This window comes from Ammospiza caudacuta, chromosome 3 (assembly GCF_027887145.1).
Source record: "Ammospiza caudacuta isolate bAmmCau1 chromosome 3, bAmmCau1.pri, whole genome shotgun sequence".
Taxonomy (NCBI): Eukaryota; Metazoa; Chordata; class Aves; order Passeriformes; family Passerellidae; genus Ammospiza; species Ammospiza caudacuta.
In genome coordinates, this window is record NC_080595.1 from 15,170,419 (window position 1) to 15,197,257 (window position 26,839).

A 26,839-nucleotide genomic window follows, 5' to 3' on the forward strand; every position below is an offset into this window, starting at 1 on the left:
TAAACACACAACCAGTTAACTCCTTTCTGCCACTTTAAAATGGTTTATGTAGGAGAGCTCCCAACAGCCACCTGGGGCTCTGCTTTGCTAATAACATCAGGAATCAAGATCCATTTAGCACACCACAAATTAAAAGGGTGGCTGGGCATGATCTGATCCAGCCAGGAGCTGCAGATGCAGGTCCTGTGGCTGTGAGCTGGCCCTTTCCTTCAGACTGCTACAAGCCAAGGACAGACAAGCACTTCTGCCTCTGAGAAATGTGCCCCTTGATACTTCCCAGAGAAAACTGCTTGTCTAGGATCATACATATCCCAATTTCTGAAGGATCAGGGAAACCATAAAGAAACAGAAACTCCTGAAATCTCATCTATCTGCCATAAAAAAAAAACAAAAAAACAAAAAAAAACCAAAAAAAAAAACAAACCCAACCACATCACAACCCCACAAGAAATTGCAGAAATACCTTGGAAAGCAGAGTAAAAAAAGAAAAGTCCTCCCAGTGCCTGAAATCCAAGAAACAAGGCACTGGAAAACACCAGATGGGAAGAGATTTGCTACAAAGGGAACAAAATTCTTATGCTCCCACTCTGGATAGGGAAGATCTGAACAGGATTTCAGAGACACTGAAAACCCATCCCAGGAACAGTGAAGCCAGCTCTGCAGTTCCAGGTGGAGAGGCTGTGCCATCACAGGCCTGGGTGGCACACTGGCAGGTCACCTTTGGGAGGGTGACACTTCCCCAGGGAGCATTGCACAGGTCAGAAAAGAACCAAATCATTGTAACTACATCATTTACAAACAGACTGGAGGAGATGTCTGCTTTCATGCAGGCCTGAATTGTAAAAGAGAACAAAGCTTGTCTGAGCACAAGAGAAAAAAAGAAATGGGGAGTTTTGAGAAAGTCTTTACAGAAAATACAAACCAATGACCTAATTCTGACAGGAGAAGTAGCAGAAAAAAAATGCTTTCTGCTCCAGGAAACAACCACCCAGCATGAGGGATCAAGCATACCTCGAGACAAGGAAGTTAAGCAAGAAATTGTTTCCAATTTCCCAGCATGTTGTTAAACCAGGGGAACTGGGAGGCTGCAGCAGTGGCTCTTGCATGATTACAGCCACACCCAACTCTTCTCATTGTCATGGGGAAAATCAACAGCCCTGGGAAGAACCCCAAGATCTCCTGGCCATTTTTATGTGCAGCTGAGGTCAACAGCTTTAAAACTACAAGGGATGAGAAAGAACCTCACTGCTCTTCTGCCCAAACAGTCACAAGCCAGCAAGTTCCAAGAGAAGCTCAGAACTCGTACTGGATTTTTTCATTTGTGGTAATGAATGAGCCTTTCCCATTTGTTGAATTTATTATTTCCACTGTTCAATAACCCCATTCCTGTTGTATTTCCCTGCCAAAGGCAGCTGTTGGGAAGTGTCCATGCTGCTGTGAACTGCCTTGTCTCAGTGGCACTGGGTGACACAGCTGCCATGCCATGGAGCTCCCAGGGGAAGCATAGCCTAGAAATGCAGGAGTAACTTGCTACCATTACCCAGTGCCAGGTCAACATCCTGTCCACTGCACCAACTGCTCATCTCCTACAGAGCTGGAATTTCTGGGTTTGAGGTGTGCCAGGCACTCACTGCTATGGAACTCACTTGTGCAGATTTACACACCTCAGAGCAGGGGACCACTTCATCCACAGGACACTGAAATAGTTGGGCTCAGAAAAACACCTGAATCCAGAACACACTGGCATGGTTGTACTGACATGCCTATTTGCAAATGTCCTGGGTTTGTGCTCTTCACAGCCTTCAGTACCAAGATTTCATTTTTTAGGAACAAGATGAGCCAAATGATGGCATGTGCTAGGAATGGAAGCAAATCAACCATCCTTTGGTCCTGGGCTCTGTGGGCTGCATACATGTGGAACAAGCACTGCCATTCAGCCTTCAAGAAATCTAAATCCTGTGTCAGCTCCCAAAGGGACAGTGGGCTGTGAAGATGCAGGGATAGTAAGAGATGAGCTCTCTTTAACTGCTATCAAGAACATAAATTGAATTCCTGCCTTGTTGTGGGCTACACTGGATTAGTATCAATAATGTAAATTCTTGCATTTGTCTTTTATTCTCAAGAGATCCAGTGACCAAACAGCCATGTTACTTCACATAATTTATGTGGAACAAAACCCCCAAAAACCAGCAGACCATTTTGGTCTTTAGAGAAGAGCATAAACACATTTTTTTTTTTAAAAGTAAACACAATAGGAGTGGGAAATCCCAATTTAAATGCTTCTTTTTTTTCCACCCTAAGTTTAGGCAGTGCTACTTGACAGACCAAAGAAACAGATGAAATGAAAAAGCACAACATTAAGTAACAATACAATAACAGAAACAGCAAGGAAGACAGAAATGCTGCCTGTTGCAACTGCTCCATTACAGCTCTCATCAGCCTGTCCCCAGCCTGTGTTCCTGTGCTTCTCGTGAGCTCCTTGAAGGAAGATATAGGCCCAGGCCAATCAATCAAATTTGTCACTAAAACATTAATTCATCCCAGTCATGAAACAGCTCTTTTTTCCCCCAAAACCCTAAGATCCAAAGCACAACACTAAGCTTTAAAAGGTCATGTACTTTATGTATCTGTGGGTCATGGATGTGTGTTCTACCCTGAGGTGACCCAGAGCAGATCCAGCCCAAGACCACCCTGTAGCACTGTTCAAACACCAAAACACACCAGGAGTCCTAATGCTGCTCCAGAGCAGGAACTGCTGAGCACAGACCTCCAGTCCCCAGGCCTGCAGCCCAACAGATGGGCTGGTCCTTCCCCTCCAAAACTCTTCCTCCTCAGCACTTTCCTGCAGTTTCCTCAGGTGGCAGAAATGCCGCCCTCGCCATAGGAAAGAGCAGGAAATGGGATCTGCTGAGCCTGGCTGCACACAAGAGCTGTCAGTGGTAGGAGAGCACTTCAGCTCCTGAACACTCGAGCATCTGTGCCAGCCACAGCATTGCCATTCCTGCTGAAACAGCCAATGGAACATTTCACTTTCCTGGGAGTGAAGGTGTCTGACACCCAGGTAGCAAATGTTAACACAAGACACATTCATGAGAACAGCACAAAGCTTTCCATCTATATAATTAAAAGAAGTTCAAACAAGGCCTCGTTAGGAAAGTTTAAGACTCCATTTGAAACATCTGGACTGTATACAATGAGACCTCCAGTTGCAATTCAGAGAGTGTATAATTATTTCCATAAATCATTACCTTGGATAATAGTTTGTCAAATAAGCTATCCATTATGGCAACGAGCTTTGCTGAAATTTCAGCAATGTGGTCATGATAATCCTGTAAAGGAAGAAAGCAGGTTTCATTTTCTGGTGGCATTCATGTTCTTCAGAGCACAGTTGAAAAGCAGAACTCTGTGTTTCAGGAAAGGCCAGAAGAGTTACCTTTGTGATGTGGTCAAAATGCCTGAGCATGCTGAACTGCTTTGGCTGCAGCCGAGCTTCAAAGTGAGCCCTGATAATGGGAATGTAGTGTACGATGAGCTGGAGGCAACGTGAAGAAAGGGCTGTGAACCCAGGAGGAGAAATAACAGTTATTACACAGAAGAGTCATTTCTGTATGGACTGTGTCTCCTGTGACATGAGTAACAGATCTGACACAACTTCACATGGTGGGCTTTGGTCTGTTCTAAAAGCATGGAGGTACATGTTTGTTTCCCCAGGAACCCCCCACCCCCCATGAAGACGCCAGGCTGGTACCTGGCAGCTCACACCCAGCCTGGTAAGATGGGATAAGGGACTGATTTTCCAAGAGGCTCCTTGAGTGTTTACTCGACATTTTGAGCCCTGAGCACACACAGACATCGGGGAGATCTCTAAAGACCTGACTCATCAGCTACTTAACCTCAGCAACCACATTCTCAAGGCAGCAGTGTTTCTGCTGCAGTGGTGTACAAAACACCCTGCCCTGCCAGCACTGACCTGCCCTGAACCTGCTCCTGCTGCAATGCCAGCAGGATCCCAAAACCAGGCTTCTCCCAACTCCAACAGGGCCTGAGCCAGCAGCAGGACACACACTGGTGCCAGTGTGGTCACCACACTGGCCTAACATTCTGCAGCAAAAACCTGACCCAGCTGTGGCCCACAGCTTCTCAACCCATTCTCATCAGGCTGTTCCCTTTCCAAAAGGGAAATGCAGACTGGTCATTTCACGGACTGGTAATTTCTGTTTCTCACCCTGAAACATGGGAATTCTAAGTTTAAATCCTTACTCCAACCCATTGGCCAAAGGCTCCTAATTTCAGGAGAAAGTTTAAAACTACACTCCAGGCAGGTAACTGGCAAGGTCTTACCACCCTCTGTGCCCACGCACAGCCCCACAACTCAAACCCAGCTTATCACAGGGCTTTTCTGCACTTGGGGTTTTTTAACAGGCAGGGGAACAAGTTTTGACATTTTAAATACAGAAATCCATACCTAGGTTTTTTGTAGTGATTGTTTTCAAGCCAACAACTTGTAAAGCACCGGCTCCAAGCACTAATTGGCAACTTCTAGAGTTGAAATACTGTGAGAAAGGAAAGACAGTGAAAATGCATGTTGACTTTTGATCATCTACACAAACCCACAGTTTAGAAACACCATCAATAGAATTTTGCAAGATTAACTAAGTCATTATGAAGGCCAGTTCCAGAGTTTCACTAGTTTTCCTCAGCAGAGTAGCCATGTAATATCGGAGTGGAAAACATCAAGATAAAAGGTTTCTGCTCAGGCTCTCTTCTCCACTGCTGATGTTAAAGGAAACTTGAAGGCACTGAGACTCCCTCCTGCTGAGGTGACTGAATCTATGTTTGTAACACTATGGAATACTGGATTTAACAAACAATGCACAGAAGATGAAAAGCCAATTCTGTAAGAATTCCAGGTATAGTGGACAACTCATGCTGAGATTTTCCTAACTTACTTCCAAAAGAAAAGAAGTTATCATTAAAAGCAGTAAAACAGTAAGACAGTTGCTATCAGCAGGTTCTGTCTTACACTGGAATTCTGCTTCCTCACCCAGCTTGAGACACCAGATATTCCAAACTGGGCCTGGGTGATGCAGCAGAAAAGCCATTGCTGCTGTCCCCAACTCCTGCACTGAATGTAGAGCAGAAATCCCAGGGCTCATATTTGAACAGAACTGTCTGTTGACATTGAGAGGCAAAACTTAAAAAGACCTGACCCTTTCTCATATGCCTGAAGATGCAGAAGAAATTGTGACACGGCTGCCCTGCAGCTTGTGTCTGCAACACAGAGAACTGCCCTCACAAAGATCTCCTTTTTGAGGGCAGGGGCATTATTCTGCTTCACAGGTCTTTCTTCACAATAACAAACACAAAATTCCAACCCTCCTTATGTAAAAAAGGGAAATAATTTTCTGGCTGCTGTCTGGTGTCAGTCACAACAAGCAGGCCCACAGAGACACCATGAACCACCCCCCAACTCTGGGCTGCCAGAAGGGTGCATCCAGGGCTGGAAAAGCAACCCAGACCTCATCCCACAACTGACCCAGAGCCAAATGTGGCCCCTGATCTGAGAGAGGCAAAACCTGCACTGCCCTCAGACAGGGCAGGGCTGAAACTGCCTCACATCCACTTCTGTTGTCCAGAAAGCAACAACTTTCCTTACACCTCTGTGTGGACTTTAAACAGAATCACTAAGCCAAAGGCTCAAATTTTTGGGAGATTTTTTTCATGAAAAAGTTTTTTTTCATTATTTTTTTCATTTTGGGGATTTATCCTGGAATTTTGGGGATTTTTGTAAGATTTTTAAAAAATATTTTTCCTCAAATATTGCACAGATTTCCTGGATTTCTTTGGAGATTTTTCCTAGAATTTTGGGGCTTTTTCCAGAAGATTTTTAAGGCTTTTCCCTGGAATTTTTACCAGATTTTTCCTGGAATTTTTGGTTGATTTTCTGGAATTTTGGGGGGTTTTTAGGGAGATTTTGGGATTTTTGCTGGAGGTTATTTTAGGATGTTTTTCCTGGAATTTTGGCCCTTTTTCCTTGATTTTTTTTCAATACTTTTCTGGAATTTTCAGGGGTTTTTTTCCTAAAATTTGGAGGATTTTTGGTCAAGCTTCAGGGGGTTTTCCTGTAATTTTGGGGAATTTTCCTTCAAACTTAGAGAGTTTTTCATGGAGTTTTTTGGAGATTTTCCCTCCACACATTTCACACAGCCTAAGCTCCTCTGAGGCATTTAGCTCAGGTTAGTGCTGACGGTGAGGCAAACCATCAAAAACTTGGTCTGTAAAGGTTGCTGGCCACACGTACTGTCCCTGCCTTTTGTGGCAATGACTGTTCCCAGATGGCCTGGTGCAGACAGAGCAGGGAGGGAGCCTGGAACAGAGCAACACCTCCTCCTTGTGCCTGCTGGGAGGAAAGCATTCCTGCACCCAGCCAGGAGCCTTCTCCTGTCTGCACCACCTGGACAACCCCAGTAATTCCAGCCACGTGTGCCTCTCACACCACTGAGGGGCTGGAGTGTGCCCAGAGAAGGATCTGGAGCAAAAGTCTGATGGCTGAGGGAGCCAGGGGTGCTCAGCCTGCAGAAAAGGAGGCTCAGGGGGACCTTTTTGCTCTCTACAACTCCCTGACAGGAAGGTGTAGCCAGGTAGGGGTCAGTCTCTTCTTCCACAAGCAATAGGACAAGAAGAAATGGCCTCAAGCTGGATAGTAGGGATAATCTCTTCACTGAAAGGGTTGCCAAACATTGGAACAGGCTGCCCAGGAGAGTGCTGGAGTCACCATCCCTGGAGGTATTTAAAATATGTGTAGATGTGGCCTTGGCAGTGTTGGGTAAACAACTGGACTGGGTTGATCTTAGAGGTCTTTTCCAATGTAAAGGATTCCATGATTTCTCCCATACACAGGTGTCATTTCACTCAGGCTGCAGTCACAGCTCAGAACCAGGAATTTTATTACCTGGGAATGCTTTCCATTTTCCATTACAATCAAGTCTAGCTCTTGCTACTCTCAAAGTTTGCTGGCTCTGACAGCTGTCAAACAAAAAGTACAGTGCCAGGACACCTGGAGTAGCTCTATTTTGTTCAAAGTGTAATAAATGAGCTTTTGTTTTTTCTAGCTGTTCTTGACATCTCTCCAATTGATGGCACCTTGCTGACAGATAAAAAATACAGCAATTAAACTGCACATGATGCTTGAATACCAAGAAATAAATCACAAATGACAGAGCTAGAATGAGATAAGGTGAGGGAAGCAACACAGATATGCAAATCTGGCCAAGTTTGATGCATCCACTGCTATTCTACCTGTGAAAAGGTCCTGCAATTCCTGAGGGAAGCAGCAGCTGGAGAAGGAGACTTGAACAGGGGCAGGCTCAGACAGACTGATTTGCCTTGGACAGAATTTTTAAAAGGGAAAATTTGTGGATGAATGAAAGACAACTGCAGGGAGCAGTCTTCCTGCATCTGGTTATTCAAATACCAGCTACCAATAGGAGAAATATTTAAAGGTCCATCTCCTAGAGTTTCCCCTCCCCTGCCCCCCACCTTATATAAAATATCCTTTTGGAGATTGAATCTGTTTACCTTTCATTGATTATGCTCATGTTCAGAACTCAAATACCTGATACGACCTTTGTGGGCAAAGGTACAAATGAACACCTTGACATAAATTAGCTGCTAAGCTTTGGAGCCTGTACAGACACACACATATATATATATGTGTGTGTATGCATGTGTATATATATGACAGTTTTAAGGTGCATTAATGTGCTCCTTTTATTACTGATTATTTATTTTACCTTGCAGTGCCTGGGCTTTACCAGCTTTCCTCTTCTCTAGTGAGAAATAAATGACCAAGAGGTCCCAGGGTTTCATCACCTTTACATTTTACTACAGAACCTTTATCCCATACTATTTTTCATGCTTCTACTGACTATACCTCTACTGATTTGTAAAAACCAAGGGACTTGTTTCCTTCCTCAATACACATACATATTTCTGTGGCATCTGGGATCAAATTGCTTTTTTTTCAGCAGCATTAATTCTACACCCAGCCTGAAGGACAGGCAGCTATGTCAAATACTACCAGATAGGATTTCCAATATTCCAGGTGAACAGCCAGAGTTAATTCCCACAACAAATTACATCTTTAATGCCTTTGGCTTGAAAGCTTTCCTTATGGCACAGTGGCAGACACAATGATTCTAGATAATTTTTATAATTTATATGAAATCCCCAAAACACATGAGCATTACTGAGAGGAAGACATGTTCTCTGCAGCCTGCCTGCCCCTGCAGGGCACTGGGGCACATCTGGAGCCATACCTTCAGTAAATCCGACAGGCGGGTCAGCATGTCAGTGGTGATGGAAGGAATGTTATCCACACACTGGCAGTACTCCAGGATTATTCTTATTAGCAGCAATACTGTCCTGAAAGAGAGGAAACAGCCAAGTTTGTCATCTCAGTGCACAGAAGAAGCTGAAAAGTCAAACACAGGCCAGTCATGTTGATAGAAAGCTACCCAATGCTAGAGATTATAGCATTGAATAAATTCACTAACTGATGTGGAGCAGAAGTGCAACATGAAAGGAGATTTACATAGAGATAAACCAAGTTACAACCAACACCCACTCCACAGGGTGGTGTGTGGAAGAAGTATTTTATATGAAAGAAAATCTCTGAACAATACATAGAAATGCTAAGGAGTCACAAACAGAGAAGGCAGCTGTGAAGAAACAGCACCAAATATTCAAAGATGCTCAACACCTGTAATTTCTCCTGAAGTCAGCAGGCACTGGAGAATTTGGGAGCTACTGGATGGAATTAAGAAGGCTCCCATAGAGCAAGCATGCTCCTTAGAATTCAAATTCACAAAAGGCAGGAAAACTGACGCAAGATCAAACATTCAGAGTAGATATTTTAAAATTTCAAAAAGTTAACTCTTCTTTAAGACAGTAGAGTGCAAAAAGATGACAAGTCAACTGAAACACCTGGAGAATGTTTTGTGAACACGATGCATTTGTAATGAATGCATTTTATTTGATTAGATGCAATGAAACTGGATGTAGAAGTGTGTAGGAATGAAACAAATATTTGCACTGTGAAGCTCTCACTTGCTTCACAAAGCTAAATTTAACAAGCTTCAAGTGAGCAGAGGAATATTATCAAACACATCATATATTAAGCAAATTTTATCCTTTACAGCAATGCTCCTACTCGACCTGAAATGCTCCTCAGCAGTGATATCATTTGCCTGGCACAGAAGTTCTCAGCCATCAGATTCTGTTTCCAATTGAAAAATGACACATCATCATGAAGCAACTCATAAAATGACAGCTGGTCCAAGACATCCTGTACATCACACCTTTTAAGTTTGGTGCAAATTGATGTTAGAACTCTGGGGAGTGAGATCTTCCAGGCTTTACTCCCTCTCCAAAAACACTCTTATACATAATTAATGCTTAAGCCTCACAGTCTCTGGAAACACAGCATGCTTTTAAATGAAAGAAATAAATGAACATCATACATTTTAAAATGTCTCTGATATAACCAGCTTTAAGAAACCACTTTTCAATTCAAATCAGCCAGGATACTAAGAAATAGCATATGCAGCTTCTGAGAGGGCCCATATCTTATTCTGAATAAGATAAGCAACCATTCAGTGCTGTACTCAGGTCTTTTGGTGCTTTCCAGCCTGGAGAGAAGAGGGCCTGGGGAGAACTCATTGCAGCCTTTCAGTACTTACAGGGGCTTATAGGAAAGATAGGGACAAACTGTGAAAGGACAAGGAGCAACAGACAGTTTTAAAGTAAAGCAGGGTAGATTCATACTAGACACAAGGAAGAAATTTTTTACAATGAGAATGGTGGAACATTGTTACAGGCAGCCCAGAGAGGTGGTGGACGTCCCAGCCCTAGAAACATTCAAGGTTGAGTTGGTCAGGGTTCTGAGCAAGTGCAAGGTGTCCCTGCTCACTGCAGGACAAGATGATCTTTAGAAGTTTCTCTCATCCCAAACCATTTTAAGAGCCTACAATTTTTGCCAGAAATAACCTAGATTGCAAGAAATAACAATGTGCTCAGAAGACAAACCTGTATTTTCAGGTGTGTGTTTTCATGAAACAATTGGAAAAGACCATTCAAACAAAATTATAAATTAGAACCTAGCCACTCAGAGAAAAAATGGCATTTTAATGTAGCTAAGAGCTTGTAGTGTTTTATAACTGCTGGGAATCAAAGAGCAACTAGTCTGTAAAAGGAGAGGGATTTTTAATTTAAACACGATTGCTAAAGCTGTTAGCATTCATCACAGTTCTACTCCAAAGTTCTTGCCAACTAATCCACTGCTAAAAGAAAAAAGTGCATCTTACCCAACTGTTGCATATTTTTGTCCTTCAACAATAAGGAATTCAGCTGGCTTTCTTTCTTCAGTAGCTAGATATTTTAGTAAGACAGGAAAAAGAGTGAGTTGAACTAAAAACAAGTGCAAAAAATGCTGTTTATAAAAATGCAGTGTTCACTTGATAAGGTTTGAAAAAACCCACAATTTTTGTAGCAAGCACTTCTCTCTAAATTTTACAGTATTTATTAAATAGTTGATCATCCATCAAAGTTTTTATGACCCACAAAGTTACTTCATTATCTGCTATGATTTTAGATCAAAAAAATCTCATAGTCCCACAGTCATTATGGACTTAAAAACTCCAAATACAACAGGTTACAAATAGAAGAAAGGTAGAAAAAGCCACTAGGTTTTCTACTATACATTGTCAAGTGATTTGCTGTGTATATTAATATTTTAGCCTCAAATCACTTTTTCCTCAGGCTTCCTAACAGAAGCTCTTACTGATGCAGTTTTTCATGCTAAATTATCTGCTTGAAGGAGGCTGCAGGAGGTTATTTTACCAGCAATGGCTGACAAACATTTTGGTGTCATGTTCCATAACTGGAGTGATTATTGCTTTAATACACTCTTTGTTATCTGCTATGTTCCTTCTGGGAGATCAGGGTTTCTCCACCATGGCATCACTGTATTTTCTTCCTTCTAATCTCTTGCCATTTTTCTCCCCCTATCTGCATGCTTTCTCCCTCTTCTGGTTATTCACTTCCCCCCCAGCACTGCAATACTGGATAAGTATCCCCACAAGGTAAGAACACATTAAGCATTCCCACTGTGCACATGTGGAAGTGGGGAAGGAGGAGGAAAAAGTGACTTTTCTGAGGTCAAATGAGGTTTCTGTGGCAAGGTAAATAATTGAATGAACATGAGTTTTCCTTCCATGAGCAGCCACGTGGCATGCTGCCTTTCATTTGAACTGGCAGATGAAGCAGTGGGAAGGAGCAGGCTTTGTTTCACACAAGGAGGGCTGAGCACACGCACGTGCTCCTCAGTCCCTTGCAATTCCTCAGTGGTACCTTGTGGGGAAAGACTGAATTTGTGCAGAGGCTGCAAGCCTCTACACTGGGAATATTTGTATAAAAAGGCAGCTCTCTCCCTGTGCTAACTCTTCTGGTGTTTCCAAAAAATAAACAGATAATCTTTCAACACAAGATATTTCAACACCAGTAACAGAAAAAATAAAAAGATAAGAGAAGAGCTATCAACTTTCTTCCCATCCCCCCAAAGGACAGGGAGCAAACACAGATGCAGCGTGTCATCAGAATATGTCCATGAACATTCAACAGCAGAATTTGCAGATAATAAATTAATTTCACAGCAGGACTGCAAGACACACCGGTTGGTTTTTTTTCAGGGAGAGAAATTCTGCCATCTGACACCGAATCAACGAGGTCCTGGAACTCGGCAGGAACTTCAGCTTGCTTCCAGCGCTCATTGTCCAAAAGCAGGCTGGGACAAACACAAAAGAGAAGAGGCTGAGAAAGAAATACTTTGTCTTGACATTTCTGTTGACTGTAATGCTGAAAAACAACTTTAACAAAAACCACTGGCCCAAGATGTCATGTCAGTCTTCATGAGAAGAAGGTGCCTGACAATTGTCAGCAGCAAAAGAGAACAACTCTGTGCTGGTCTAGAGATTTCACAATTCATTCATTCAATCTGTCATAGGGGACCAAAAACTACACCAGACAAAGGTATTTATGAGATCACTGCCAATGAAATTGGCAATTTTTACCAATTTCACTGCCAATGAATATCTGTCGGATGTTCACTATCAGATCACTGCCAATGAAATTGGAATTTTAACAGCTTTTGAGGGATGAAGAGCAAACAGACTTGATGGATGTTACTGGCCAGGCTGTTTCTCCGAGAGGTTTGGGTTTGTTTTTTTTTTTTAGAAAACAGCTGAAAGTGAATTATTCTTAGACCCCTGAAACAGGGCAATCTTGCTCTTCAAATCTAGTTTTGTGTACTTTCTGTAGCCATTACTGCTCTTATTTAAGTAACTGTAGAACAATCCAGTTTGAAGAAATCAAGTTATGAAAATAGTAAAAGTCTAAACTGGAAATAACTGGGGTTTAATACAGTTTTTTCACCCCCTGCTGCTAAGTATAACAAGCTTACTGATGTTCTAGGCAACAAAAGATTGTGTTTGGCTGGCATACAATACATAAAATTATTCACAGAACACCACGATATTGTCTACCCAGAGGTACCTTAGTTTTGTCTTCCTCTCCTCATGAAACCTATTCACAAATCTATTGGCTTGACTCTGAAGAGCTCCTCTCAAGGACATGCTTTTCCTGCCACAGATCTGCTCAGTATCCAAGATAAAGCCTTCCATCAAGCGAGAAAGAGTAACGAACTCGTTGGAATTCAGCTTCTCTAGGAAGCCATCCTGTATGCAAAGAAAACCATTGTAAGGAGACATAGCACCACAAAAATCCAGAGACATACAGAAATAACTAGTCAGCATGTCTGAGGCCTACTACAGTTTGAAGAGGCACATTATTTAACCCTACATGTGACAGAGTAGATTGCAGTACAAGCTGCTACCTTGTCACAGACACACATTCTCTGCATGAAGCATCAAAGACAGCAAATCAGAATATTACAAAGAGAAAGAAATAGGTAGAAGAAACCAACATTGCCTTGCAATGATTTATGTTAACACTGGTGTGCTCTGAGTGTATTACCATACAGAGCATGTAGCAGCAGGAACAGTTTCCTTTAACTGATGCCACTTCAGAACCCTCATCAAAGCAGTAACCTGGAAGCAAATGCTCGCCAAGCAGGAGGCACCACCAGCAGTTCTGACCCAAGCTCCTCACCTTTGCTCTTGCCATGAGGAACTTGACTGAGCGATCGTGGCAGATATCAGAGGCATTATAAAGTAACTCCTGGATATTGTTTGCCAGCCTGCCCAGCTCCAGGTCAGTCAGTTTCATGTCCTCACCAATCCTAAAAAATGACAGAACCAGCTGGCTGAGCATCAGTTTATGGAGCAAACAGTATTTTTGCACACAGAAAGAAAAAGCCTTGCAGCAACTGTCAAATGCAGTCAATTAATCACCAAAGTCACTTTATACAGATGGGATCTTCTAAGCTGCTGTCAAGGTCCTGTCAGCCCCTCGTAGCAAGGAAATGCATTACAGCACATCCTTTTCCTTTTATTTGATTTTGCATTCTGATCGCTATTAATGGTTTAAGAGTAAACATGATATAGCCATTACTGACACAATAAAAGTAATTAACAATTTACTGAGCTAAAATTGACCCAGCTCCTGTGAGACTTCAGCATCACAAGCATATGACATAAAACACAGCACTTTCCTTCCGATGCAAGTGTAAGGCCTAAAACAGATACTCTGCACTCCCCACAGCCTTAATCTACAGGCTGTCATTCTATTACCTCTTTGGACTACAGGCTCTTGAGGTGGTACTTTTTAAAAGACCTTGTATGACTTGTCTACTGTTCTGAGGCCAGCACTGAGCACAGCTCTGCTGCTCATGGTTCATGCCATTAGTAAAGATCACAATCTTCTGGGCCAGCCCAAGGACTGACAGCACAACAGAAGAGAACTCAGAACACCACAGAGCAACAATTGGGCCAACATTGTTATGTGTATTTTTACTAGCCTGCTCCAAACACAGAGCAAAGGTGCAAACAAAACCAGAAGAGTGATGAAGTAAGTTCATTTTAGAACAAAGTTATGCAACCAGCCTCAAAAACAACTTTACTCCTCAGAAGCTCTAGCTGGATGGTGTATTTTTAGCAAACTTGGCAAAGTGCTCCAGACTAGTTTGGATTCAACCCCATTCCCTTTTCCTGCTCTTCCATGTAACCCTGAACTCCTCTTCACATTTCATTTCTCTTCCAGCACACGACAGATGTTCAGACATACAAAGGCCTGTGTTTTATGCACAGCACAATTATGTAAAATCTATCTCCTTCAGCCAGCATTGTCATTTGGTGGGGAAGGTCTCCATCAAAACTAACACCTGTTTCAACACCCAAGTACAGATACTCAAGGACCAGGCAGCAAGAACAGGCCACTTGCTGTCTTCCATCTCTCAGAAGGGTAACAAGTGGTATTTTCAGTTTTGCTTCATATAACTCTGTATCCAGACATGCTGGCTTTTGAAGTGGTTCATGCCTGAGTCCCACACACATTATGCCTGGTTCTTTTCAAAAGATAGCTCTGACTTGTAGCCACAAGTAAGGGGTGCATAAAAGCATGCCAGAAGGTTGGAACTCTGGAGATTGGAGCACCTCAGGGCAGCACTGCCTATGTAACCAAAGCACTGAGATGGATGGATTTATTTATTTATGCAAGTCAAATAGGTGATGACAAAGAGAAGATTTTTCTCTAGAATTTATCAAGGTGTATTCTATGAAGCCATCTTAAAAAACCAAGGAAACAAAAAAAAAAATCCAGGAAAAATAACCATAGGAAACATGGACAGGGAACAGAAATGTTTCTGCCTGCTAAAGACATGACAATCTGTCTTCCAGGGACTCATTTCTTTCCTTCTCTCTACACAAGTGACCTCCCCAGAAAAACTAATGGAGAAGGGGCTCTTTTCTGGAAGAAGTGACATAAATCAGTCCCTGCATCACTACATATGGAGGTGAAAAAAAGGCAAATATAACAGTGCACTCTGATGGCAGTCTCTAGGGGGAGAGCCACTACACTTCACCTACCTAAAAAGCACATTCCTCCAAAGTCATTTTTGTACTGTGTGACCAGAAACAACCGCCTGCACCTCACCCCTGGTTCCGGCCACGCTGCCAGGCGGAGACAGGCAGGGAGTTCACTCACATCATGTCCACTCCTCCTGGAGTGACCGAGGAGGACGTGTGCTCCTTGCTGGACGAAGAGTCGGTGGCGCACTCGGGCTCCGAGACGGAGTCGCTGCTGCAGGGCTCGCTGTTGGGGGACGTGTTCCTCTGCGAGGCCGAGTCGGCCGCTCCGGCCGCGAGCTCCCCGTCGCCGAAGGCGTCGCTGATGAACATCCCCTCGTGGGTCAGGTAGGCCACCTCGCTATCCACCAGGCTCTCCTTAGCAGAGTCCTTCTGCAACGTGTCCTCCAGGTCTCTGGTTTTTTGGTTCTTGTCTAGAACCAAGAAAACCACGCTACGGATAGTATTTAACGTTGCCTAGAATGAAATATAACTTTTATTACAAAAAAACACCCCAAAACCCAGTGCCACAAGCTTGTGCTAGAAAGAGATTTTCTTTTTGTGTAATTAGTATTTAGAGGCAGATCCATTTGTCTGATGGCAACCAATATCTGATGATTCCAAGAGAGGTGAAAGAAACCTCATTTGGAGCAATCTAACACGTACAAAAGTCCTGTCCTAATCCCTAGCAGCTTAGAATAGAAGTAATAGAGCAAAAGAGGTATTATCTCTTTGTCACTGCTCTCTTTGTTAGCACTAATCATTTTTGCCCAGGATGGATGCCAATATGCACATCTCCTTTCAATCAACAACTCTACAAGCAAAACCAACATCTTAAGACTTCAAATGGAAAAGCAACTTCATTCCCTTTCATGCCTGAACTGTATGAAGTTCTTTGTAGATGAATGTCTTACCTTTACTCTCTTGAGGAAGATAGTGAATTTTGAAAAAATATTCTTCAGTAAATCAAACCACTGAGGAAAATTCATCATCCTCATCTGGTCTGCAAGCCTAAAAAAAGAGCAGTATTCAGCAAACAGCAATTGTTTGCTGGCCATGATGCCTACTGGCACATAAAGGAAAAGAAAACATGCTTTAAATGTAATTGCAAATATAAGGAAAACTGTGTAGACTTTTACCTGGCAAGTGACAGACATCACCCAAACAACAGTCATGATCAACATAATGCAAGTGGAGAGGGAAAGGAGGGATATAGCTTTAGATCACACTATCAGAAAACGAAAGCTTCACATTTACCCTTTAGCTCTTTCCTGGGCATAATGTTCTCTTCCCTAGGATAAATATGTGTTACCTACAAGGGGTGGGGTTAATAACATTTTCACAAACCATGTGGGAGGAAAAAAATACAAAAAAATCTACATGAAAATACTTTTCTAGGGTTAAAAAGCTGCGTTATTAAGCCATTTAAAGGCTCTATTTGCAAGGCATTGCAATGAGACCACTTCTGCTATTAAAGTACAAGTCAGCAGTTTGTGGCAAAAGAGCAGAAAAATCATTGAGAGAACAAAAATTAAACCCTGTAATACACAGTTAGGACCCAAGAGCAGAAGACTAAACACTAAAGAATGGTGACCAAATATCCAATGTGTAAAAATGACCCTGTGCCAAATCATTTCTCAATCTGTGTATGAATTCCATGCAGGTTTTGCAACTCACTTTGCTTTATCAGCTGGACTATTTTTATTATCTTGGGGTAACACTTTGCTGAGTCAAGTGAATCACAAAGCCATAGAAAAAACAGAAGCTGGCAGGGGCCCCTGGAGCTGGGGCCTCTGGAGCTGCCTTGGCCAAGCCATGCTCAGGGCAGGTACAACTGCATGGGGTTGCTCTGGGTCAGTCAAAGCCTGCCCATGTCCCAGAACACAGATTGCACAGCTTCTCTGGGCTGTGTTCCAGTGTCTGACCAGCCTTCTGGGAAACAGATTCTCCCTACCATTCAACTGGAATTTCTCTTCTTCCACATTGACCTTGGGGCAAACTCTGAGAGGAGTCTGGCTCCATCTCCATCTCTGCTCTGGCATTTGCCTTTGATGGCTTGGTGAGGTCCCTGACGGACCATTTCTAGGGCTGAAGTTGTCTGGTCTCTCCTATTCTTGATTATGGGGAACTTAAACTCATGACATGTTTTAATACAAACTCCCAGATTATGGCAACAGGGAACACTTTCACATAGAGATGTATTCAAGAAATATATGCTTCATGTAGTGGGATTCACAGAGTCTTAGTATTTATTTCAAGGGTAAATTTAAGGTGACATTACAATATGAATGAGAAGTAAAACAATATCCACCCAGAGGTGGACAAAAGCAAAATCTCAGGATGAAAGAGAAGAATAATCCTTAATTATAAGGAAATTTAAGCAAAAACTAGAACAGTAAATTTATCTATGCTAAAAATCATACTATCCCCACCCACCAGCACCACAAAAAAAAAATCTGGCTGCATACTTACTTAACAACCACTTCTGTGTCTATTTCTTCTATCTGCGATACCGTATTAACCACACACTGGCAAATTTTAAGGGGGGGAAAAAAACAAAGCAAAAGAAGATCTTAGCTTCTTTCTAACCACTGCTGAGGGTCATAATAAACACAATAATCCTTAAGATAAATAAGGAAAAGTAAAAGAAGAAAAGAAGGAGATACTTGTATCACTTAACAACTTATTTCTCTAAAAACACACCCCAAAAAACCCCAAAAAACAATCAAATTCCCTCCCAAAGAAAACAAAAGAAATCCCCCAAAGCAACTGGTGCATACAAAACTGGCCAGCTTCTTCAGGTCTCCAGTACAACCAATTTTCATTCCAAACACATCTACAGTTCTACAGCCATTTCATTCATCTCTTTTCCCATTACTTTTAAGCCTAAGGTACAAATCAACTCCACTCAGACTGAAAAAAGGCTTTTCCTCCAAATGCCAGTCAATAAACTGAACAAATGAGTAGCAGGGTGTGAACTCATCTTGCCCTTAAGCAAGTTTGTACAATCCCAATGGTGACTGAGGGCTGCCATCTCAAGCTACATGGGTTCTACCCCTGTTCTGAATAACAGTGATCAGTACAGAAGCTTCTGAAGAAGAACACAACCTTGCTCTTGAACTATGCAGTGTGCTCAGTGCTTCCAAACCTCTGCTCTTACACTTGCCTGGCAACAAAAACCTACTAAAATTCACCGACCAAAACAGCCCAGCAATAAATTTGAAGAGGAAGCACATTTGAGGTGTGGCAAGAAAAGAGTTTCCTTTATTAAGGAAAGGTGCCCCTAAGAGTTGAGACAATGGGCCACCATACAAAAGCATTGCACAAACCACACAGGAATTACACAAATCCTGCCTATTTTCCTTATTGAACAGAAATTTACACTGGAATTTGATTAAACATTGTCTACTATTAACCAGAGGGGAAACCTGGAAAATCCAACTTAAATTTTCCCAGCAGAATGGGAAAAGCATTTTGAGACTGAGAATGAGCAGAAAAACAGGGAATGCTACCTGTCTATTATATGATCAAACAAAGAATCTGAAGGGAAAAAGAAGTCTCCTAATCACTGCTTATACAGGCAAGTGAAAAGCCAGTGGAGACTGCCAGGCAGATGAACAGCTTTGTCCTGGTGTTATTCATTAATTCCTTTTTTTTTTAAATTTACTAGCAATATGGGCCTATCCACCTTGTACAAGCAGACCAACAGAACCATGGGGCTGCAATGTGAAAGGGATTGGAACAGACAAGTCTGGCTTAAAACAAAAACTTCAAATAACAGTATTAAAAAACCAAATCCAAACTTTTAAAAACTAGGTTCCCAACCCAGCTCACAATACAGCTGTGAACTGCAGACTATGCTATGAGGACAGGAGATGCCCAACTCAGCACCTATCTCCCAGCCTTTGAGATATAAATCAGAGGGAGTTCATAACACATCAGAGCATAACTATAAAAAAATCACCTAGCTCTAGGAAAAAAACCCCATTCTTACACAGTATTCTTACATATGTGGGAAAACAAACAAGATGAGTAAAGCTGAAAGTACCACACACACATCTCCCCTAAGTTCAGCCTGAGATCTGTTTGCAAACAAAAGTTTTTATGTCACTATCCAAATTACCCAATGTACTTCCCCCAAAGCAAGAATGTGAATTTTGTTCAATTATTGATTTTAGCTGTTTTTATCAATAAGGTTTTTTGGCTTGAAATACTCTGCCCTAAATAGCAAATCACCATACTGATGAAGAAAAGGATTTGGGGCTTAAATTAAGTTTTTTTAAAGGTAAGCACTTCTACCTTCTCCATTACTTCACCTTGCTCTCTCAGAAATAGGCAAGGATATTTTCCAACCTTTTATCATGTGCCTGTACTAGGTCTGTGTTAACATAAAGGCAAGAAATATTTTCTGTACCATTTGCAGGGAATTAATTTGTTTAAACTGGGTAGTTCTTTGATTCTCCTTTATGTGTTTACACCAAGAACTCCAGGGTTTTGCTTTACAGTGTGTTGGGAAGGAGAGGTTTTTAATGTGGCTTTGGAGTGTTTGTTTTGTTGTAGGTTTTAATGAAATGTAGTGCTATGACACAACTCTACTATTTCAGAGAGCCACATGTTAAGAGAAAGGGAAGTTCACAACAATGTTATTTCACACAGAAAACAGGGAGCTTATGTTACCTACACCTCCCAAAAATTATTCTGTAAAGACCTTTGTGCTTCAGGGACCCCTTTAAGTGTCTGCAGGCTCAGCTGCTCTAACTGAGAGACCATCAGCCACCAAAAACTTCATCAGACCTGTTATTAATGACTAAAAAAAATATTTGCAAGGGGTAGAGAAAAGCTTGTCAGGTACATTAGAAATGTTTGTCTTACCTGTTTAATTATATTCTTTGCAGTATTAATCATTTCATCTCCATATATTTCATAAAAATTTAGCTTCCTTTGTTTTAGAAGTCCAAATACTAGAGATACAAGTCTCTCCTGTCAAGAAAAAAGACAATTAAAACAAACCACACATGAAAAATATCAAGGTGAAGACAAGAAACAATTTTAAGAAATTGCACAGCAGTAAGAAAGTTCATGTATCAAGCACACAGTGAAGAGCATTTAGGTCAATCCAATTCCTCCAGACTAATGCCAAGCTTTGCCTATACAAAAAAGTTCCCTGTGGCAATACCAGCTGAGTCTCTTCCTCCCACCCCTTTTCCTGCCAATTCCTGAATTGGGCTGACTCACAAATGCTTAAACCTGTGGATATTTCTAACCATGAGTGAGTTTCCTGATCCTGAGCAAGGCTGACAGCAAGCACAGCCCGAGTGAGAGGCTGCAGCACAGAGGGCAAGGAAACAAGGGGCAGAAAGGGGAGCACTGCAGTGCTACTGCCAACCACTACATCTCATAAATGGATTAAACAAGGCTGAACAGGTCATAGGCTCTAGCAATTAATAAAGAGCCCTACAGGCAAAATCCAGAAAAATCTTTTCTGGGCTAGAAAGCAACCACAATAGCCTAATCTTCGTATGTTTATGATCTTCAGAGGAATGAGGAATCTATATATACTGGGAATGAAGCATGCATTCAGGGCAAGCATATGCTTGGTATAAGCACCCATAAAAGCATGGGGAGACAGAATGAGAACAACAAGCAAGTATCAGCTTTCATTGCAAAACTCAAATTTTTACAACCAAGTAGATCAGAGTCCATGTTCTTTTCCACTTACATGCTTAGGTTCATGAAGTGAACTCAGTATACATTTAATCACAGAAAAGAGAACTGATTATTTTGAAAAAATGAAGTGGGCCTCGATTGCAGTTCAGAGTTTAATTAGAATTATTTAATCTTATCAAGCACAAAAATAAATGGGCGGGGAGAGATGTGGATGAGAAGTTAAATAGTCTAAAATTATAGTGTTGCTACTAGAGACCTGAGTGAATTAGTTGGTGCTAATTAAGTATGTTAAAGATGCAAACATATTCATGAGACAGTTAATTTCAATAACAGACATACCTCTTCTAGAATTTGGCAATCATCTTCTAGGGGTCTATTTAAATCATTGCGAGCATAAGTTGAAAACTCTGCAATCATCATTTTATCTATCAGCTTTTCCAGTTCACAAAGCTGTGAGCCAAGATGCCTAAGAAAAACAGCCATTGAGATATGAGCTAAATAATCAACCTGAAAACGAATCATTAGTTCACAGTTGAAGAAAATAACCACCCAGCAGGAAATTTCCATGCAATCAACGCTGGCTTAATGGGAGGCTCCAATCTTTCACTCCTCAGAGCAGCTGAAGTCATGCATTTTTCAGAGGCACTGTCACCTTACACCAAAACATATGGACTTGAATATTGATGGAGGATAAAATTTGGAAGTAGGGCTTTTTTCTTTTTTTGGAAGGTGCCAAGTACCTATTTGCCCAATGAGGTGAACCAGAACTAAGAATACTCCCTGCTTGTCAGCATAAAGGTGTTAACAAGAAGGAATACTTCTTTTGCTTGTTGAGTTCCTCAGATCATCAGTCCACAAGTTCTTCTAATTCAAACATTTGAGCTTTTGATGTGATCACAGATTAAATTCACATGACAAGACTGCTTTCAGAGAATACATAGGAGTTTTAAAATTTGCCATATTTTATACTACTCTAAATGAAAAATATTTTTCCCAAGTATGGGAGATTTTAGACTATATTTTGCAGACTGTTGTCATACAGAACCACAAGGGAATTTCTCACATCAGAAATGTCAACCACCCTTTAAAAGTGTGAACTTCAGAGATGTCAAACACTACAGGCTTTTCAACTTCCACTAACAGCTGGGAACAAATATCAGTAAAAATCAGACTGCCTTTTCTTGAACAAAAACAAACAAACACAGACACTTTGCAAATGAGAATTAAGTGGAGCTGTGATATTTTAGATAAGCCTAGATACAAAATGGGGGGTATGAACATGGCTTTCATTCAGTGCTGGTGTAGCTGGATCCTTTGCTGTCACAAGTTATGACTCCTGGTTCCTCCTCCTTGCAGAAACCCACATAGCCAGCACTGAGCTGAAGTCCAGGAATCTTGCTGGATCTGAGTTGAGCAGGTTAACTTACTTATTTTAATTTCAAGATGACCAGGGATGTACCTGCTTTTGAAATTGTTCAATAACTCATTGGAATGGACAAAGCAAACATATTTAAAATACCTAATTTAAATAAAAATAGCCTGTAGAAAATCCAAGCCAGTTGCATTGTGGGCATTTCAGAACAAACACAACAGGAAAACACTCTGCAGGACTAGGAGCCACAACACAAAGGCTCCTTACTGAGGTAAGCATGAAGATGTTCCTTGGTACATTATTTCTGTGCTGAACTGCACTGAAACACACCAAAACCTGCCCTCTCAAAACTCAGCTATGGAAACATCCAACAACAGCTCCCAGCAGTGGCCCTCAACACTTTGTCCAAGAGGTTCCAGTCCCTAGCAGCCACAAAAATCCCACCAACCTGAAACATTCAGGAATAAGTCAGACCTTAATTCAAACTCCAGAAAAACACCTTGGTAATTATCTTTTAACAGGTACCACTCACACATCAGACCCTTTCAATGAATACTGAATATGACAACTCTATCGTGGAAAATGACAAGTGCAGGGTAAAGATTCTTTTAAAATACATAAATGAGAACTGTTTTTCCATGCATCAGCTTTTACTGAATAAAATACTGTAAAAGTGTGGTTTGCCAGCATACCTGTGGGGAAAAAAACCCCAAAACACAAAGCAAAAAAACCAAACCATCCCCTCAACAAACAAAATCACCGTATCTCCATCACCCCAACAAGGACTGTGAAAAGGATGCAGAAAGTGTTTTCAGAGATTTTTAAGTTAATTAACACATCAGCTTTCTTTTGTAAAATTAAAAGGGTGAACTTGAAAAGGTTAGAGCTCTAAAACTTTAATTCTATCCTATAGTAGCAAGCAGTTACAACTGACACATATCATTGGTGACAGTAACCCAGACTAAAGACACCAATGTATTACTTCACACAACCTTTATGATTTTTTCATTTTTTGCTACAACTAGAAACAACATTTTTCTCTGCATACAGTATGACAAGGGAAAAATTAATTGATGGTTTGAGTTGTTTTCTTACTGCTTTATATTGAATGATTCTGACATGACTCAATTGAAAACACCAAATTCTACAAGCTGCCATGGAAACACTAAAACAAGATGTTGGAAGTTTTTTCATCAGATATTTAGTAAAAATAGTAATTATTTAGAAAATGTGCTATTGCTTTGGAATTATCTTGTTAAATAAACTGGGTATTTAACTCACTTGACAAGTACATCATTTTTGCTCAGAATAAAGCAAGAAGGTATCTTTGGTATTTCTTAGGAAAAACTGAAGAATATATGCTTGCCACCAATTCAGATATTTTTTAAAATTTATTTATTTTCAAAAACACTACATTCTACTGAGAAGTTTTATCAAGACTTCCATCTTTCCACTGCAAATTATTTTTTCACAAAAGCTTATACACAGGCCACTGTGAGATTTGGAAACTGTGCTGGGCTTCTCAGCTGCACTTGCATTTCTGGTGGGGTACATGAGTTAGGTAGCTTTTAACTCACCTTTGGGAGCCTTCACTTCCAAAGCAGAGAGGCCATTTCCCACACACATCACTGTCTGTAACTACCAAAACAACCAGCTAAGCTTTGCTCACAGAAATTATTCTTTACAGACAAGATGATTATCTAAATATGTTCCACACCTGAGGGTAATTTTGAAACAATGGCACATTCTTGGGACATCATGTCAACCAATGACAAGAGAATGGCACTCTCTGCTGACAGAGCACACAGTTACCCAGCTGCAGAACACAGCTGATTCTGAGTGAGGCTGTCACAGGGCTGTAAAACTGCACTGACTTGTCACCAAGGTCAATCCAAAGGTGACTCAGTCAAGGGCTGGGCACCAGAATCAAGTGGTTCATAGCAGGAACACTAAAGAGGACAAACTGCACTGAGGTGTCTGAAGAGAGACAAGTTACACTTTTTAGATGGTCTGTTTCTAGGTTGTTTTAAAAAACACTTAGACCAACTTTAGCAATAATTTATTAACTCTTTTAATTTTTTTTTCATTTTTAATACTTTTTGTAGGACTTTCTCCTGAGATCTTTTCTACATAAAATTTGAGTTTTTTCCAAACTAGCCAGAAGATGTGTTAGGAACTTGACAAAAGAGATGGACAAGAGCAGTATTTATATAAAGTTCTGAACATTCATGTTGCAGGTACTGAGCAGCAACCACGTCTCCATTAGGCAAGCTGTGGACCACTGGGCTGCAGGAACCACAAAACCTCTAAACAAGGCACCCCTCACCCAGCATCAACTCAGAAAACTCAGCACACAGCTCCTCAGCTGGCTGATGCAAGCTTTGGAGCTGATTTAACCACACACTGCTTCTGCCAGCATCATGCCACACTGGCAGCTTTGCATGCACCACTTTTAAAGAACCTGTATCTTATGACAGCTTATTTTACATCAAGTAGAAGGATTCTGCTGTGCTAACATTCCTGCATGCTCCTTTAACAACTGCAGCCCAGGTCAGCCACTAAAGACACAGGCCCAAGGGCCCATCCCTGGGGTGCTGCCTGCAGGAGCATTGCAGACCCCCATGTGGAAAACACCTCTCAGCTACAAGCCATGCAAGATGAAAGTCCAGCCACAGCTTTGCTCTCATCTCTGCACCCCTAAAACATCTGTAAACCAGAACAGAGGACAAAGCATTTACATGTCAAAATTTCATTCCACTCCAAATAAAACCCACCCCATCTCTGGCAAAGGCATTAGTCACACTGCTTATGCCACACTTACATTTTATACCTTCTGTATTAGGTCCTCTAAGAATGAATGAACAAAGGTGGAACAAATCCCTTCAGCCAACATAATGTGCTCAACACATTCCAGCTCTCTTGCATTTTATGTATTTCCTACATGGTTACCTACCGGAAACTGTGAATACCTTGGAGCTCTTGCTGTAACACCTCTTGTGTTGTTGCTATTAAGTCCAAAGCTCCAACATACTCTGAAGTGGAGAGCAGCAACTGTACTGTGGGCTGTGTTTGGTGTACAGTAGCCATTAACTTCAGTTTATTGTATGCTTTTATACAGTTATTTCTGGTGAGTGACAGTCTTAAAACTCGAAGTGATCCTTCACACATTACTTTATCAATTTTAGAGATTTTCTCTCTAAGCAATTTTACAGCCTGGGAGGTTTTCCTGAGGTAGTCCTGCAACTCATGCTGTGAGGTCATTGCATGAAAAAATGCTTCTGAACGAAGAGAAATCTGGTGAGCAATATTGACTTCCACGATGTCCAGATAATGGCTCAGCTGGGAAGAGGAAAAACCAACATTATTGTTATGACCTGGAAGCTTTATCACCATGCAAATACACTTTCAGAGTATTTGTCTCATTGTATCACAAGGAAATTTTGCTAATAAAAGTTAAATCTCTTTTTCATTGTGGTTTAGTAACTTATTTCTAAATTAACTCAAAATCACTGTGGGAATATTGATTTGATGCCTTTCCTGCTTGAAAATAAAAACTTAGAAAAGCAAATAAATCTAAAATGCTCCAAGTTTTGTACCACATGGTTGCACACTGGCCACAGAATACAGGCAATAACCAGGAGACAGCTCTGGATACTGGCTTGCAAGCAACAATACATATATTCAGATAAGCTATGAGAAATTTGGGTCACTGAAGCTGCTAAAGTTGCAGCCACTATATTTGATGACACACCACTGGAATGGCTCTGCTTATTTAACAAGCTGTTGTACCTTCTTTGTACAAAAATCTCCAGGGTATCTCTGGCTGCAGTTGTACTTTTGTCAACCAGCTGGAATTAGTACTAAGCCTATTTCCTGTGTGCTGGCACTGCGGGATTCCCAGAGACGGAGTACACCTAAATGTTCAGAACCTGAAATTACAATTCTCTATGTCCAACAGTTACCAGACCACTGTGCTGGTCTGATTCTTCCACTGTAATAGCTCTGTGTTTTGGCTTAAACTGAATATGCAAACCCCAAGGACTGAGGCTTTAGGATGCTCATCAGAATGTTAATGCTCAGATGACCTGGTTTCTCAGAGGTGCCAAGCATTCAAACCTCCTGCTGAATTCCAAAAGACCAACCAGAGATGGAAAGGAAATCAGCTGTAGAATGTCTCATTCTTGGAGTTATTTTCATACTGTTTCCCATGGATACTCTAGGGATTTATACAACACACAAAACCTCCTTTTTTGTTCACATCTAATTTAATCAAAAGCATCCTCCACCAACCAGCTGTGACACACCTAGCCACACGGAAAGCCAAGACAGACTCTGACACAGGGATCAGAGAAAGGGCTATTACAAACAATTATTTATGTGATTGTACCAACCAGATGCCCCAGGTCCCTTCACTATGCTAAACAAAGCTGAACAAACAGAGCAAACAGCACCTGCCTCAAAAAGCTCACAATCCCAATGTAGGGCAACACTGGGAGGAGGTAAAGAAGAAAACACCATGAGGAAATTTTTGAAGTAGATCAACAGCAGTCAAAAGATCTTGCTTAAGACAAGGTTTTCAAAATCCTGTTGGAAAATGGTGCCTGGAGCTAGGGACAATTACAGCAGCAGGGTGCATATTTACATGTGGTAAGTGTAAACCTCGTGCAGCTCAGAGGCTTTAAAAAGGAAAACAACAAATGTGGGCTCATTTCAGTCATATGAA

General features: G+C 41.4%; 1 protein-coding gene across 1 annotated transcript in view; it reads right to left on the reverse strand.

Moving 5' to 3' along the window:
* Positions 1-26,839, reverse strand: part of VPS54 (VPS54 subunit of GARP complex) — a 48,328-nt gene that overhangs the window by 4,143 nt on the left and 17,346 nt on the right. Inside the window, exons 8-21 of the mRNA XM_058801364.1 lie at positions 25,070-25,455; positions 21,084-21,210; positions 19,950-20,057; positions 17,550-17,605; positions 15,992-16,088; positions 15,217-15,554; positions 13,225-13,354; positions 12,610-12,791; positions 11,730-11,842; positions 10,365-10,428; positions 8,319-8,424; positions 4,466-4,553; positions 3,434-3,555; positions 3,249-3,329 (exon numbers count right to left, since the gene is read on the reverse strand). Coding sequence (XP_058657347.1) covers positions 3,249-3,329; positions 3,434-3,555; positions 4,466-4,553; positions 8,319-8,424; positions 10,365-10,428; positions 11,730-11,842; positions 12,610-12,791; positions 13,225-13,354; positions 15,217-15,554; positions 15,992-16,088; positions 17,550-17,605; positions 19,950-20,057; positions 21,084-21,210; positions 25,070-25,455 — 1,998 coding nt within the window. The remainder of the gene's footprint in view (positions 1-3,248; positions 3,330-3,433; positions 3,556-4,465; positions 4,554-8,318; positions 8,425-10,364; positions 10,429-11,729; positions 11,843-12,609; positions 12,792-13,224; positions 13,355-15,216; positions 15,555-15,991; positions 16,089-17,549; positions 17,606-19,949; positions 20,058-21,083; positions 21,211-25,069; positions 25,456-26,839) is intronic.